At 35.1% G+C, this 13,562-nt stretch overlaps 1 protein-coding gene across 3 annotated transcripts in view; it reads right to left on the reverse strand.

Moving 5' to 3' along the window:
• ESD (esterase D) overlaps positions 1-13,562 on the reverse strand; it is a 34,542-nt gene extending 20,980 nt beyond the window's left edge. The window contains exons 1-7 of one of the 3 annotated variants that reach the window (XM_087814362.1): positions 13,387-13,560; positions 10,324-10,372; positions 8,019-8,093; positions 7,360-7,448; positions 2,934-3,032; positions 1,531-1,655; positions 396-515 (exon numbers count right to left, since the gene is read on the reverse strand). In XM_087814362.1, the coding sequence (XP_087670488.1) occupies positions 396-515; positions 1,531-1,655; positions 2,934-3,032; positions 7,360-7,448; positions 8,019-8,086 (501 nt within the window). In that variant the 5' untranslated portion in view covers positions 8,087-8,093; positions 10,324-10,372; positions 13,387-13,560. Of the gene's footprint in view, positions 1-395; positions 516-1,530; positions 1,656-2,933; positions 3,033-7,359; positions 7,449-8,018; positions 8,132-10,323; positions 10,373-13,386 lie in introns of those variants that run through there. The other 2 variants (XM_087814363.1, XM_016199502.2) reach the window with 2 other exon arrangements.

Consider the following 13,562-nt stretch of genomic DNA (forward strand, 5'->3'; position numbering starts at 1 on the left):
CTCCCTCCGAAAACCAAAATCAACTTTACAAAGATATTCCTGGTAAAAATTTAAGTAAATGAAAGATATTGTCACAATAACATTAATCAAGAATAACCTTTAGGAAAGAAAATGATAGTTTGAATAGAAGCAATAAAATATAAGATACAATTTTTTAATACTTCGAGTAAACCAACAAGAAGCCACCATAATTGTATTCTTATGCCTCTAATTCTGTAGCATACATTATGTGGTCAAATTTAATACTCCTCCCCCACAACCTCTTAAAATTACCAACACTTCTAGAAAAGTTCAGTCCCAATACTACAGTAATATCCTAAACTCAATCTTTCAAAGTTCCTAATATTATATTATCCAAGAGAGATATTTGTAACTAGAAGCTTAGGTAACCTTACTTTGTATTTTCCAGGATTCTTTAAAGCACATATCAGAGCTCCATGGCCTCCCATGGAGTGGCCAAAAATAGACATCCTTTGGGGGTCCACTGGAAAATTGGCATTTATGAGTTGGGGAAGCTAAAGAAAATTTAATAGTGTGACAAAATATATGAGAGAAACTTCAGACTTTTCAGTTATATAAAATAATAAAACAATCAATACTTATAAATCACAGTCTTACAATGGCATGAACTAGTAAAGATTTTTTTAAAACTCTCAGGTGGACAATGTTAATATATCACTGGATAATATATCTTCCTCAGAAAGCAACTTTAAGAAGATGCATAAAGGACCTTTAAAATGTCCTAAACTTTTGACCCAGTAATTCCACTTCTTGGAATCTATTCTAAGGGAAATGTCCTTAAGGGAAGAGAATTATATGAAAAGATAATCAATGTAATAATTATTATGGTAAAAAAAATATGTAAAATCATGAATGTCCTGCATTAGGAAAAAGTAAATTATGGCGTATGAAAGCAATTATTAAAGTTATGTTATAAATAGATTACAATATTGAAAAATATTTTTTCAACTAAAAAACCCCAAAATTATAGAAAAAATAGTCATACAAAAAAAATGTGGAATATACCAAACATAGTTGTTGTTTGGAGTGATAGAATTATGGATATTATTGTTTCTGAGTTTCTATAATGTAGCACATATTAAGAATTAAAATCATGTAAAATTTAGAAAAATACACAATCTGTGCATAAATATTAATAAAAGTAATGCTTTACCACTTATCCTTTCTAACTAAGCCTTGATTAATCACTATAAAATGTCTGAATGAACCAGCTACAGAGAAATAAAAAGTTTTTTCATAAACTATGTTCTTTCTGTAACCTGGGCTGTGCACACAGGTATCAATATAATTATTAAACTCTCTAAAATTGTATTTAGTGTTAATTTAAATGGCAGTAAATAGAATGATAATACCAGTAAACTTGGGAACTTTCACTAAGATGATAATAAATTTGTACCAAGCAGATTCAACAATACCATATTCTAGTTTAAAATGCTCAGTACTAAAAGGATTTTGTGTCCAAAATCAAGCTTTTGGTACTCACTGATTAATAATTACTTATAAAATTACCTCCTCCGTTACATAAGAGTACATTCTGTAGTTAGTTTTCCAACGATCTTCAGTGGCATCCACATAAAATCCAGCACCAGTACCAAAGTCCCAGCTTTCATCTTCTCCTTTAATATTGCAGCCACCTATCAAGAAAAAATCTTATACTCTGTAGTAAAGGTCTTTTAAATGAATCTGAATATTTGCATTAAAGCTGTTAGACAAATATTGTGGGCTCTCTTCTTTGCTTTTTTGGGGCACATACTTCCTAGCCCTCTTGAGTGGGGCCATGTTCTAGCCAATGAGGTGAGAGAATGCCCTTCCAGGCTGGGGTATTCACTGCCAATATAAGGGAAACTGGCTTTCTTTGTTGATGAAGTTCCCTACTGTGTATTCTGAACCTACACTTCGTCACTCTGTTTTACCTGTCAAAGGGCTTACAGCCTCCTTTTATATTTCAGAAATGTTGAGATTCCTTCTCTGATGATCCTAGCCCTTAACCAGCACTTCCATAATTCTCTTTATCACTGTAGTCTTAGAAGCAAGGGAGACAAATGTTTGTGCTCAGTTTACTATCATGAACTGAGTGTCTCCTCATATACTTTGGACTCATTCCATGTTTCCCCTATACACCCATCCCTCATTGGGATTTTCTTGTATTCCTTTTTAATTTATTAGGTTTTGGTTTTATATACTTGCATGTAGTTAAAAAGCCAACCATTGGAATTTTGAATAGAATTAGAGTAACAGAAAGAGAAACTTGAAGGAAATGAACTCTTCATAACATTCAGTCTACCCATCCAGGAACATGACAATTTTCCACTTATTAAGTTTTAATTTATGATCTTTAGCAAATTTTATCAGTTTAAAAAAGAAATCTTTATTTTTAAAGTTTATTCCTAGGCGTTTTATATATTTTATACTATTTTGAATTAAGTTTTTTATTACATTTCTAGTGAGACATGTCTTGCTTTTGTGTAATATGGCCTGTGAAAGGAAATGCACTACTTCCCAAGGTCATTTAACTTCCAGAGTTTTAGCTGGCATTTAAATTCCACTTCCTGAGACTTCGAGTCACAAAGGAAGTTTTAACTATCTGATGGATTAAGGTGCCCAATGTTTAAAATTCTCTAATATAAACATGTTAGTCATTTATAATTAAAACTAGTACTTTTTACACTGTATGATTATCTGATGACTAACAAAGATGAGAAAAAACATCATTATCATATGACAAGACAGTTTACCTACAGAACAGAAAATGTATATAGCATGGTATTTTAGAGTCATGGAGTCAGTTGAAAGATTAATAGAGATATAGCAAAAATATGAAATGAATTTTATAGGGTATATAATATCCCACTTAAAATTTAGTCTTAAAGATTTATATTATTTACAAAGGACTCAGGAACTAAAACACTTACGAGGGCTGGTATCTGGAGCAATGACAACAAGGCCATGTTCTGAAGCAGCCTGATGATAACCAGATTTTGATATAAAATTCTGTTCGGTGCAAGTTAAACCTGAAGATCAAAAATACTCTTATTTCATACTATATTACAAATGGTTTATAAGCTTTAATATTTTTATAATACAGGAAAACAATCTTACTTGGTATTATCAACAAGTTTTTTTTCATTTTTTTTTTTTTAGAAATGATTCTAAAGAAGATGCTAAAGTTTCCCTCCTCATAAAATTTATAACAGTATTAATCTAAGATCTGCCTTAGGTTAAATGCTCCCATAGCTGTCCTTTGAAAGTCACTTACTAAAGTTCCAATTACTAAAATCTTTAGGATCAGATGAGTTTGGGAATTCAGAAAATTTTCAAGCTGTAGAATAGCAATATGGTACGTAAAACAAGTGTTATAACAACCTCAGTGCAATATTGTCAAACATGCCAGTTAAACATGTTACTATTTCTACATCAAAACACAAATATTCACAGTGAGAAAAATACTACAGTAATCATAATACAAATAACTTTATATTTCTATATACAAGTAGTTTACAGCAACAAAATTCAGCCTAATAATCTTTGTATTCCTTATGTACTAAGAAGAGAGTAATGGCTACGATATGCCTTCCTTAAATTGAGTTTTAGCTCATTTTTACAACTGTTTCTGCCATTTTTCCTACCTCTATGCTTTTCAGTTATGTGATATAAAAGATTTACTTCTCTTACTATGGGAGTCTATACTATAATGATGTGAGAATGGCCAAGAATGAACTGGCAATAGATGCCTGAGCCCAAAAGTACCTAACCTAACAGCCCTTCTCCAGTGGCCAATAATAAATATCCCACCACACCTGATAATTAGCAATGTCAAAGCTTACTGATATGCATGATGCAATATGAATTAACTACAGAACACTTTTATAGTTTCTATTTACCCCCTAAAAGCCAGCACAGAGACTTATGAAATGATTGCCCAATAAAGACTTGTTAAATTAATAATTATAACATATAAAGTTATAAGCAACATTGGATAAAGTGTTACGGAAGTTTACCATTAAGTAAACCATTAGGACATATACATTTCCACTATTCATGGCAAGAGAACAAGGTCTTTTTTGTTCAACATGTTCCTTTCCAGCACATCTTACAGAGATATGAAAGCCATATCATGGTGTAGAACTGCCCCAACTACTGATAAAAGGTCAACAATTTTGCTGATCTTAACATAAATGTGTTCAGAGAAGGAAGGATAATAGTGTAGAAAGCATGGGCTTTGGATTTCAGATAGGATCTGGTTCCCCATGTCACTCAGCCACTTATTAGCTAAACAAAATCAGGAAAGTAACTCAAATATTCTGAGCCTCAGTTCTTTCATTTGAAAAAGGGGCATAATATTGTCTATTTTTGCCTCATAAGGTGGTGTGAAGATTAAATGTGATAACACTCTGAATTGTGCCTGGGACACAGTGTATAGCACCTTGCACTTGGGAAATGTAAATCTGTAGAGACCAGAGAAAAAGGGTTTTTTCTAGGTAGAACACAAATTCCTCAATTAAGGTAGTAGGAATTGAATTATAGACTCATAAAAACAAAGATAATTGTATTAGTAGGATTACTCTCAAGACTATGGAGAAGATTACTAATTAATATCTACTTGATCAACTGTACTTATTTTATATGAAGAGTTAGGGTTTTTTGCAACAACTTTATTGAGGTATAATTCAGATGTCATACAATTCAACCATTTACAATGTATAGCTCAATGATTGTTAGTATATTTATAATTATGCAACTATCACCATTATCTAATTTTAGGACATTTTCATCACCCCTAAGTAGTCACTCCCATTTTCTCCCAACCTTAGTCCTAGGCAACCACTAGTCTACTTTCTGTCTTTGTGGATTTACCTATTCTGGGCATTTCATATAAATGGAGTTTAACAATCTTTTGTGAATGGCTTTTTTCACTTAGCATCAAGTTCTCAAGGTTCATCCATGTTATATGTAGCATCTATGAGGACTTTGTTACTCTTTGTTTTTGAATAATATTCCATTATACGCAGAGATCAATTTTATTTATCATTTCATCAATTGATGAACCTTTGTTTTGTTTCCACTTTTTTGCTATTATAATATATAATGTAATACATGAACATTGTGTGAAAGCTTTTGTGTGGACATAGGTTTTAAATTCTGTTGGGTGCATGTGTGTGTATATGTGTGTGTGTGTGTGTGTGTGTGTGTGTATAAAATGAAGGACTATTTTGATGGTCACACTGACTTGGGAAAGATGAAATACACTGCATTCAGACCACATTCTAGAATTCAGTTTGAATGTTTTAATTTCAGCTTATTAACTTTAGAAATAAATGACGTAATCTTTCTGTAACTATTTTCCTTCAACTTACTGGAAAGTAAACCTTCTAAAATTCTTTTGTCATTATTTGTCAAGTGTACTGGTTAATCCTTTTTTTTTTTTTTTTTTTTCAGAAAAATCAAGCCTTAATTTCCAAGGTATATCTGTTCTTCAGCATCTCACTAAGGAAACTATCCCATCATTTGATGTAAATAAATAAACATTCTGTTTTTTATACTCATGAAGCCCAATGATATGTCTTAATGGATTTAAATTTTGGTTGGGAATTTAGGGTCGTATTATTATAGTAGCTATTATACAACACCCTGGTACTTTTGATCTGGATTATTCTTTTTTTTTTTTTAAATATATCTTTATTGATTTCAGAGAGAGGAATGGAGAGGGAGCGAGAGAGACAGAAACATCAATGACGAGAGAGTCATTGGTCAAACCCACAACCTGGGCACGTGCCCTGACCGGGAATCGAACCCCGATTGCCTGGATCCTAGGTCAACACTCAACCACTGAGCCACGCCCGGCCGGGCTGGATTATTATTCTTTTAACCAAGAGATATGACTTTAGTTGCTCTCATCAGAAACAAAAAGCAAAAAGAACAGGAGGAAAGACTAAATACAGCTCTGGAACATGAATCAGAAAATTTGTTCACCCTGTTATGAGATCTTGGGTAAAATATAACTTCACTGGGCCTATAAAACAGCTTACATGATTTCTAAGATGACCTTTAGCTAAGTTTCTAAAACAATTAAACATGTAATTTTGTTATTGCTGCTTTTGGCAATACCCAATGTTTTTCTAGCAAAACCCGTTTCTTTGTTTTCAATCACAGAAATGGCTTGATGAGTTAAAATTAGATAGGCAGTTAATTTTTACCGTTTAAAATATCCATTCTAATTTTTAAAGATTGGTATTTAGGGCTTATCTTTGATGAAAACATACATAAGGAAAGATTTATTAAATCAAGTTATAAGAAGAAATGTTAAGGAATCAAAGATAGTTAGCACTTCCATAGATGAAGTGTCAACATCTTGTAAAAGAAAAGCTGGCACAGAGAGTCAAAACCACTGTTGGTAAAACCTTACTCTTAAAATCCATTCCATAGTTTTTAATATTCACCATTGATTAAGAAGCATTATTATTATTTGTGATTTTTCCAGATTGTTGCCAGAGAAGATCCATGGAGTCCAATTAAAATATTCCAGACAATACTGTAAGAAGTTACTTGTCTGTGGCTTCAAATTAGTGTATCATTGGTGTCCTGGTTTTACATAGTAGTATTCTACTTAAGTGGTAAAATCTCTACAAGAAATGCTTGGGTAGGCAGAAAATAGGTAAGTAACTTTTCTAAGCTATTGCCATTGAGTCCAGAACTTTACATTCTCTGCTAAATTACTCTGTCTAACTAAAAAAGAAGTGAAATACATTGGGGTGGGCACACAATGCGATATACAAATTATGTTCACTTGAAGCCTATATACTTTTATTAACCAATGTCACCCCAATAAATTTAATTAAAAATAATGAATTTTTAAAAAGTGTTTTTGTATTTAGTAAAACAGCTTTACTATTTTTGTAGGGGTGGTAATGTGTATAAAGCATTATTGTATGAAATCCACACATTTCTAGTTATGATTTTTAGTCATGCTGTTGTAGGATTATATGAAATTTAATTTATCAGCCTTTTAGTAATGAAATTGGTAACTACTGGTGAACCTTAATATTGTATCAAGGTTTTCCTTGGGACAGATGTTGCCTGGGGAAAACTATGCCCTAGGGTTTTTATTCTTCCTCTCCCTAGAATTTGTAACAAGTAAAATTAAAACAAAACAAAAAAGAAGTGAAATAAATGTAATTCAGTAGGCCTGAAATTATTCTCAGGATAACGGAAGAGTAGACTATTGACAGCCTTTTATAAGTGGCTCAGAAAGCACACTAGTAAGTCAAGATAAAAGAGTAAGATAAGCCAGTTAAAAAGAAAAAGAAACTCCATTATAAAACTCAAATGTATAACACTTACCAGACAGCCAATATAGTGCAGGGCATTTTCCAGTTTCTGACTTTGGTGGTAAGTAGATAGCAAATTTCATTTTGCAGTTCAGTTCAACACTGTAATTTTAACAGTCACACACACACACAAAATCAATGCTCCTTAGTCAAGACTGAAACATAAGTGATTTAATGTCCAAAGTAAGTGATGCCACCAACATTTAAGGACTATACCTTGGCACTTAAAGAATGGGCCCAGCTCAGCCTAGTGATTTTTTAACCCACCTAAGCTGAGCCTATGCTGCGCACAAAACACAGTCATTTTGGCCAGAATAAATTAAAAAAATAAATGTAATATCCTCAATGTAGCACTAATATTATTTAAAAAAACAAACAACTGTTTGTTTCTAAAGATATAAAATTTTATAAAAAATTTATTCTGAAGATCTTAAATTACATGTTCACTCACTCATGGGCACTGAAATGTACCATATCCTGAATTTGCTCTTTATCACTAATATTTTATTAAAATCACTAATATCAAGGCTAGATAAGTTTGATTAAAAAAATACACAGATATTTTTCCATGTAAACAGTAATTCATGCAACAATGATGTTTCATAGGCTTATTTAAAGAATCAAATGGATGGAAGAAGAATGAGATATCTAAAATTTTATCTTAGTGGTTACCTGTCATGTTCAAAAACTTTCTGCAATCCCCCGAAGCACTTGTTGCTGGAAATCTGTTTCAATGCCATTCTTTTCCTATTAGTGAAGATTAATCTCATTAATTTCTAGAGAATTAGTTCCTCAAAATTTTGAAACAAAACTGTTTTCAGATAAACTATCCAAATGTACAACTGCTTTTCACCTGGACTTTTTCCACACATGCTAATTTTCTCTAATAAGTAATATTAAAGAACTTTCTTTGTTACCACATTAAAAAACTTTAGTACTTTGGTATATCATTATTAATGTATTAACAAGCTTTTTATGTGTGTGGACTGCCCCAAATTCTTTTTAGAAAGAGGTAGAATACAAGTAGGTCATTAACTGACTGCTTAACTTAGAAGATAAAAATTGTTAATAACTTACCTGTTAAGTATAACAAGGAGTTAAGGAATTGCCATGACCAATTATGGTTGATTTTAAAATGGGAGAAAAGTGATGCAACAATGATTTTAATAATAACAGATAATATTTATTGAACACTTCCAGTGTGATAGGCACTCTTCTATATGTTAAACCAGATCAAATTACTCATCTTATGAAAGTTTTTGTGAGAAAGTGAAGCACAAGTTTTAGATCATCATTTTTCTCTTTAAACCAAATCAACAAGTAAAACACAAGGCTGTTCTAAGTGAATTAAAAGTACTGCTTGTCACCGGGAAATTCTGAAGTTTGGTAATTCTTTCCTCTCCAACAAATCCTTTAAATTTCCATAAATATTTTTATTACTATTATAATTATTATTTTTTAATCCTCACCTGAGGATATTTTTTCCATTGCTTTTCAGAGAGTGTAAGGGAACGAGAGAGAGAGAGAAACATCCAGGTGAGAGACACATCGATTGGTTGTCCCAACCAGGGCCAGGGATCAAGCCTGCAACCAAGGTATGTGCCCCTGGCCGGACCCTTCAGTCAGTGGGCCAACGATCTAACCAGAACTAAACCGTACAGGGCTCATAAATAATTTTAAATTTAAATGTTAAAATACCACATTATTAATTTTTAATAATAAATTTAAAAATTGGAGAGCCATCTTTATCACAAATGCTTACTGAGCAAAGCAGAACTAGACTGATTCTGTTTTGTATCTCTCAAGGAAAGATTCCCTTCCTCTCCTTAACAAGTATTACCACTCTGGTGGTCTTTTCAGTAAAACGTTCTGTATGTTGATCAAATGTGGTACCAGGGTTATTCCTCAAAGATATGTAACAATAACCTTAAAAGCTACTTTTGGAAATGTCTTTGCAAAATTCTAAATAAGATTAGTTTCAATCCTGCCTTTAAGTAATCCCCTCAATAAATACAAATACTTAGATTTGCATTGGAAAGCTGAGATTTGAACCAGAAGGTCTGACATCAGAAACTCTATGCTGCTATGTTCACCTACTCCCTAGAAGGTCTTTAAATACACTTTTTTAGACACTCTAAGATTAACTAATTTTATAAGATTAAGGTACTACAATTACAAAGAAACCAACTTCTATTCAGAGGTTTATGCTTTCAATCTATAAAGGATAAATTCTTAAACAACAAACTGTTCACTAGATGTTAATTATTGAATATTAACTTCTGCTATTCTAGCTCCTGATCCTACCTTAAATAATGAACAGATGCATAATTTTAACATATGCACATGAGACCAAGGGATAAAACTGATTTGGGGAATTATTCTACAGGGAAATCCTATTTTCTTAAACTTAGCAGGGACTATGTCTGCTGCTTTCCCAAAACACAGTACACTGAGTCTATAACTAGTATATAAGAAGTAGCTAATAATTATTTGTTGAATGAATGAATGATTAATTTTATAACGTCTTACTTCCTATTATGTGAGTTTTAAAAATTAGCTTGTCCTTTACCTCTATCACTCTATACTTTGTTATTCATTTTAGTAAACTACAACTAGTTGATTTCCTCTGCTCTTTATTCAAATTCAAAATCAGACACTTTCCATTTGGTCAGAGAAAACAAAGTTAAAATACTATGTTTAAAATTGGTAAAATGAATTAAAAAATAAAAGCTTTAAACATTTTTTTCTCTAACCACCCATTTTAGAAACTAGTCAATTATAAATCAAGAAAAAAGTTAGCCTCAATAAGAAATGACATAAGAACTAGATATGATATACTATGATTTATGACATGATACACTAGGTGATTTATATTTTTCATTAAAATTTTTTTATGAGCGAAATGATGTTTCAAACCAAGTTTTTAGATTTTTCATTCAACTTCCAAGTAACACACAATATATAAAACTTAAATTACCTGCCCAATTGCTACTTGCTCTTTTGTCTGTACTGAAGGGTAGATGATTCTGGAAAAAATATGACCAAGTAGTTTATATACAGGACATACTTTTCACAACAAAGGTTACACAGACATGTATTGTAGGTTAATCATTCTTTTTTTAAAAATATATCTTTATTAATTTCAGAGAGAGGAAGAGAGTGAGAGAGAGAGAGAGAGAGAGAGAGAGACATCAATGATGAGTCACTGATCAGCTGCCTCCTGCATGCCAGGGATCAAGCCCGCAACCCGGGCATGTGCCGACCAGGAATCTAACCTGCATCTCCTGGATCCTAGGTTGATGCTCAACCGATGAGCCACGCCCAGCCAGGCTAGATTAATCACTCTTAACAGAGATATTTTCTTCTCCCGAGGTAGGTGACTATCTACCCTGGATGTGGCAGCATGGAAAATGCAGCTGATAGAGCAGCAACTACCACTTCACCTTGGCTATTAACCTAATTACCTTAATACCTATTTTGCCACAAGGCCTGATGTCTGATCGAAAACTTTTGCTGGAATAAGACTCCTATGAAGTTTTTTTTTACTTTTAAATAAATATTTTTGAAAGTTTTAAAGTATAATTTATAAGTCCTGAGAGGGAAGAAAATAGGAGTAGGGGACTAGAAAAGTAGAGAAAGATAAAAAGCCTAGATCTCTCTGGCCAAGAGCTGTAGGTCAACTGTTATTGACCCCAAATGTTATCTACCTCCAGAAATCTGTGTTCTTTGTATATTTACCTTCTTTCTATGAGTCTCAGACAAACATCACATGACCTCGCTTATACGTGGAATCTAAAGAACTTAATAAACTGATGAACAGAATAGATTAAATGACACAGAAGCATAGATGAGACTGATGAATGTCGGAGGGATGGAGGAGGGCGGGTGGGTGGAGGGGGAGAGAGTAACCAAAGAATTTATATGTATATATGCACAACTCAAGGACAAGGACAATGGTGGGGAGAGGGGATGGGGATGGGGATGGGATGGGGTGAACGGGTCATTGAGGAGAAAAAAGGACATCTGTAATATTTTAAACAAAAATAAAATTAAAAAAAAAAAAAAAAGTTTTCCATATATCTCTACTTGTGTTTTTGCTCCTGTTCTCTCACACTCCCTGATGTTGATCCATTTCTTTATTTTCAGTGTCCCACTACACTGGCTCTTATCAACCTACAAAGCTCTCCCCAACATCACTGGATTATGGCACTGTTGGCCTTCAACGTCTTTGTTCCAATCCTCTCCTCAGTGAAAACTGAGGATCTGGGTTTTTCTCCTCCAGTCTTTCTCTTTGCCCTCCCATGGCCCTTTCCTTTCCTTTTCACACACACTTTCACTAACTCTCATTCCCTAAGTTTCAACTACACTTTCTGGGTGGAAGAATCTGCATCTCTAGATCCAATGTTCTCAAACATTTGCCAGAATTTAAATTTCTTGCTGGACCCTGGCTGGTATGCCACTGGCTGGTAAAACTCAACACATTTAAAATTAAACTACTTATCTCCCATCTTCAAACCATTGTTTTCTTTCCTTTTCTTTACCTTTCTTTTTATCCACACCTGTCCTGCTCAATCTATGTTTAAAACATCTTCAAGTTACCCCTTCTTTAACTTCCCTCAGCCACCATCCTAATTATACACAAGAAATTAAAACTTCCTATTTTGTTTCCTTCAGATATCCCACTAAAATCAACCCTGCATGGAAGCCTGGGGTTTTAATCCATTTAATTTACTGCTCAATGGATACAAAGACATCACATCTTCAGGCATAACATAGCCAACATGGAATTTAGTGACTTTTAAAAAATTGTGATTAAAAAAACCCAGCATAAAATTCAGTCTTAACTATTTAAATATATTCTGTCAATTTAAAAAACATGGTTAACTTGCCCATATTAACTATCAGAAATGCCTGATGACCTTCTACCACGTATTAACTGTGCACTAAGCAGTATCTTTTCCTTCATAAAAGCTTACCTGGCTGGCCAATATGTGAATTTTTAATTTATCTTGGGGGAAAATACAGCATCCATGAACTCCAAACACCTTAACTCGGCTCTCAAAATTGTCTTCAATAGTCCCTCACTATTTTTCTAGCCTCACTGTCTATTATCTTACAATAGTCAAACCCCACTATGTATACCTCTAGTATAGACCGGATGCTTCTACTGGGTGTCTTTTACTCAATGCCAGGATGGTTTAACTGTTTTAGAGCGGGTTCTGGGGCCAGACCCTCTAGGTTCAAATTCTGGCTTCACCACGTACTACTGACGACTTTGGGCAAGCTATGAATCTTGTATGCCTCGATCAATTAGATAGGGCTGTTCCCAGGGCTAAAGGAGACAATTCAAGTCCTGCTTGGAGCAGTGCTGGCTATGATACACACACAAATGTTAGCTACCATTATTCCCATATTCTCAAAACATCCTACAAAGTCTGCTCAGAGACCATCTCCTAATGACCTCATCAGAAATGTCCCATAGTCCACTACACAACTCTAACAAAGCATTTACAACACAAACAAGACTTCAAAGAGTTTCAAGTGCTTCAGGAGATGCGGGTTCCCGGTACTCCCGGCGCGTGCTCCTGACCGCACTCTCGGGTGGCCGCGGTCCGGACTCCGCCCCCCAACGCGGACGCCGACCAGGGTGGCCAGCCGATCCCCGCGCGCTGAACCAGGCGCCTGCGGGGAATACTAACGCTCTGTGGCTTGTTTCCTCAAGAAACTGGGTATAAGTTTACTTCACGCGGTGGAGGTCGGGTTAAGGACTGGAAGAGGCTATGAAAATGGAAAAATCTGGAGGAATGTAGCGGACACAGCTTCCTCTCCGACACCGCACCCCCGAGGGCCCCGGGCAACGCGCTCCTGGAATTCAGTGAACGAAAAGGATTTTGGGACGAGGCGCAGCGCCTCCGGACAAAGTCCGCGCCCCCGCGCCCCCCTCCCCCCTCCCCCCGGCCCGCTGCCTCCGGCCGAGGCTGGGTTGCGCGCAGGGCCGGGATCGGTCTCGGCGCTCGCGCCCGCCGGACCCCCCACTTGCCTCAGCGTCCGCCGCGACCAGACCTTGCCGCGACGCCGGTGCAGCCCGACACCCAGGTGGCCAGGACAGCCGGCCTCCGCGCAGACCCAGTCCTACCCCCAGCGGCGCCGGAGGCTGCGGTGGCAGCGGCGGTAACTGAACCGGCAGTCGGAACCCAAAGGCGGGGCCTCAACATG

Source organism: Miniopterus natalensis, chromosome 2, assembly GCF_054644295.1.
Source record: "Miniopterus natalensis isolate mMinNat1 chromosome 2, mMinNat1.hap1, whole genome shotgun sequence".
Lineage (NCBI taxonomy): Eukaryota > Metazoa > Chordata > Mammalia > Chiroptera > Miniopteridae > Miniopterus > Miniopterus natalensis.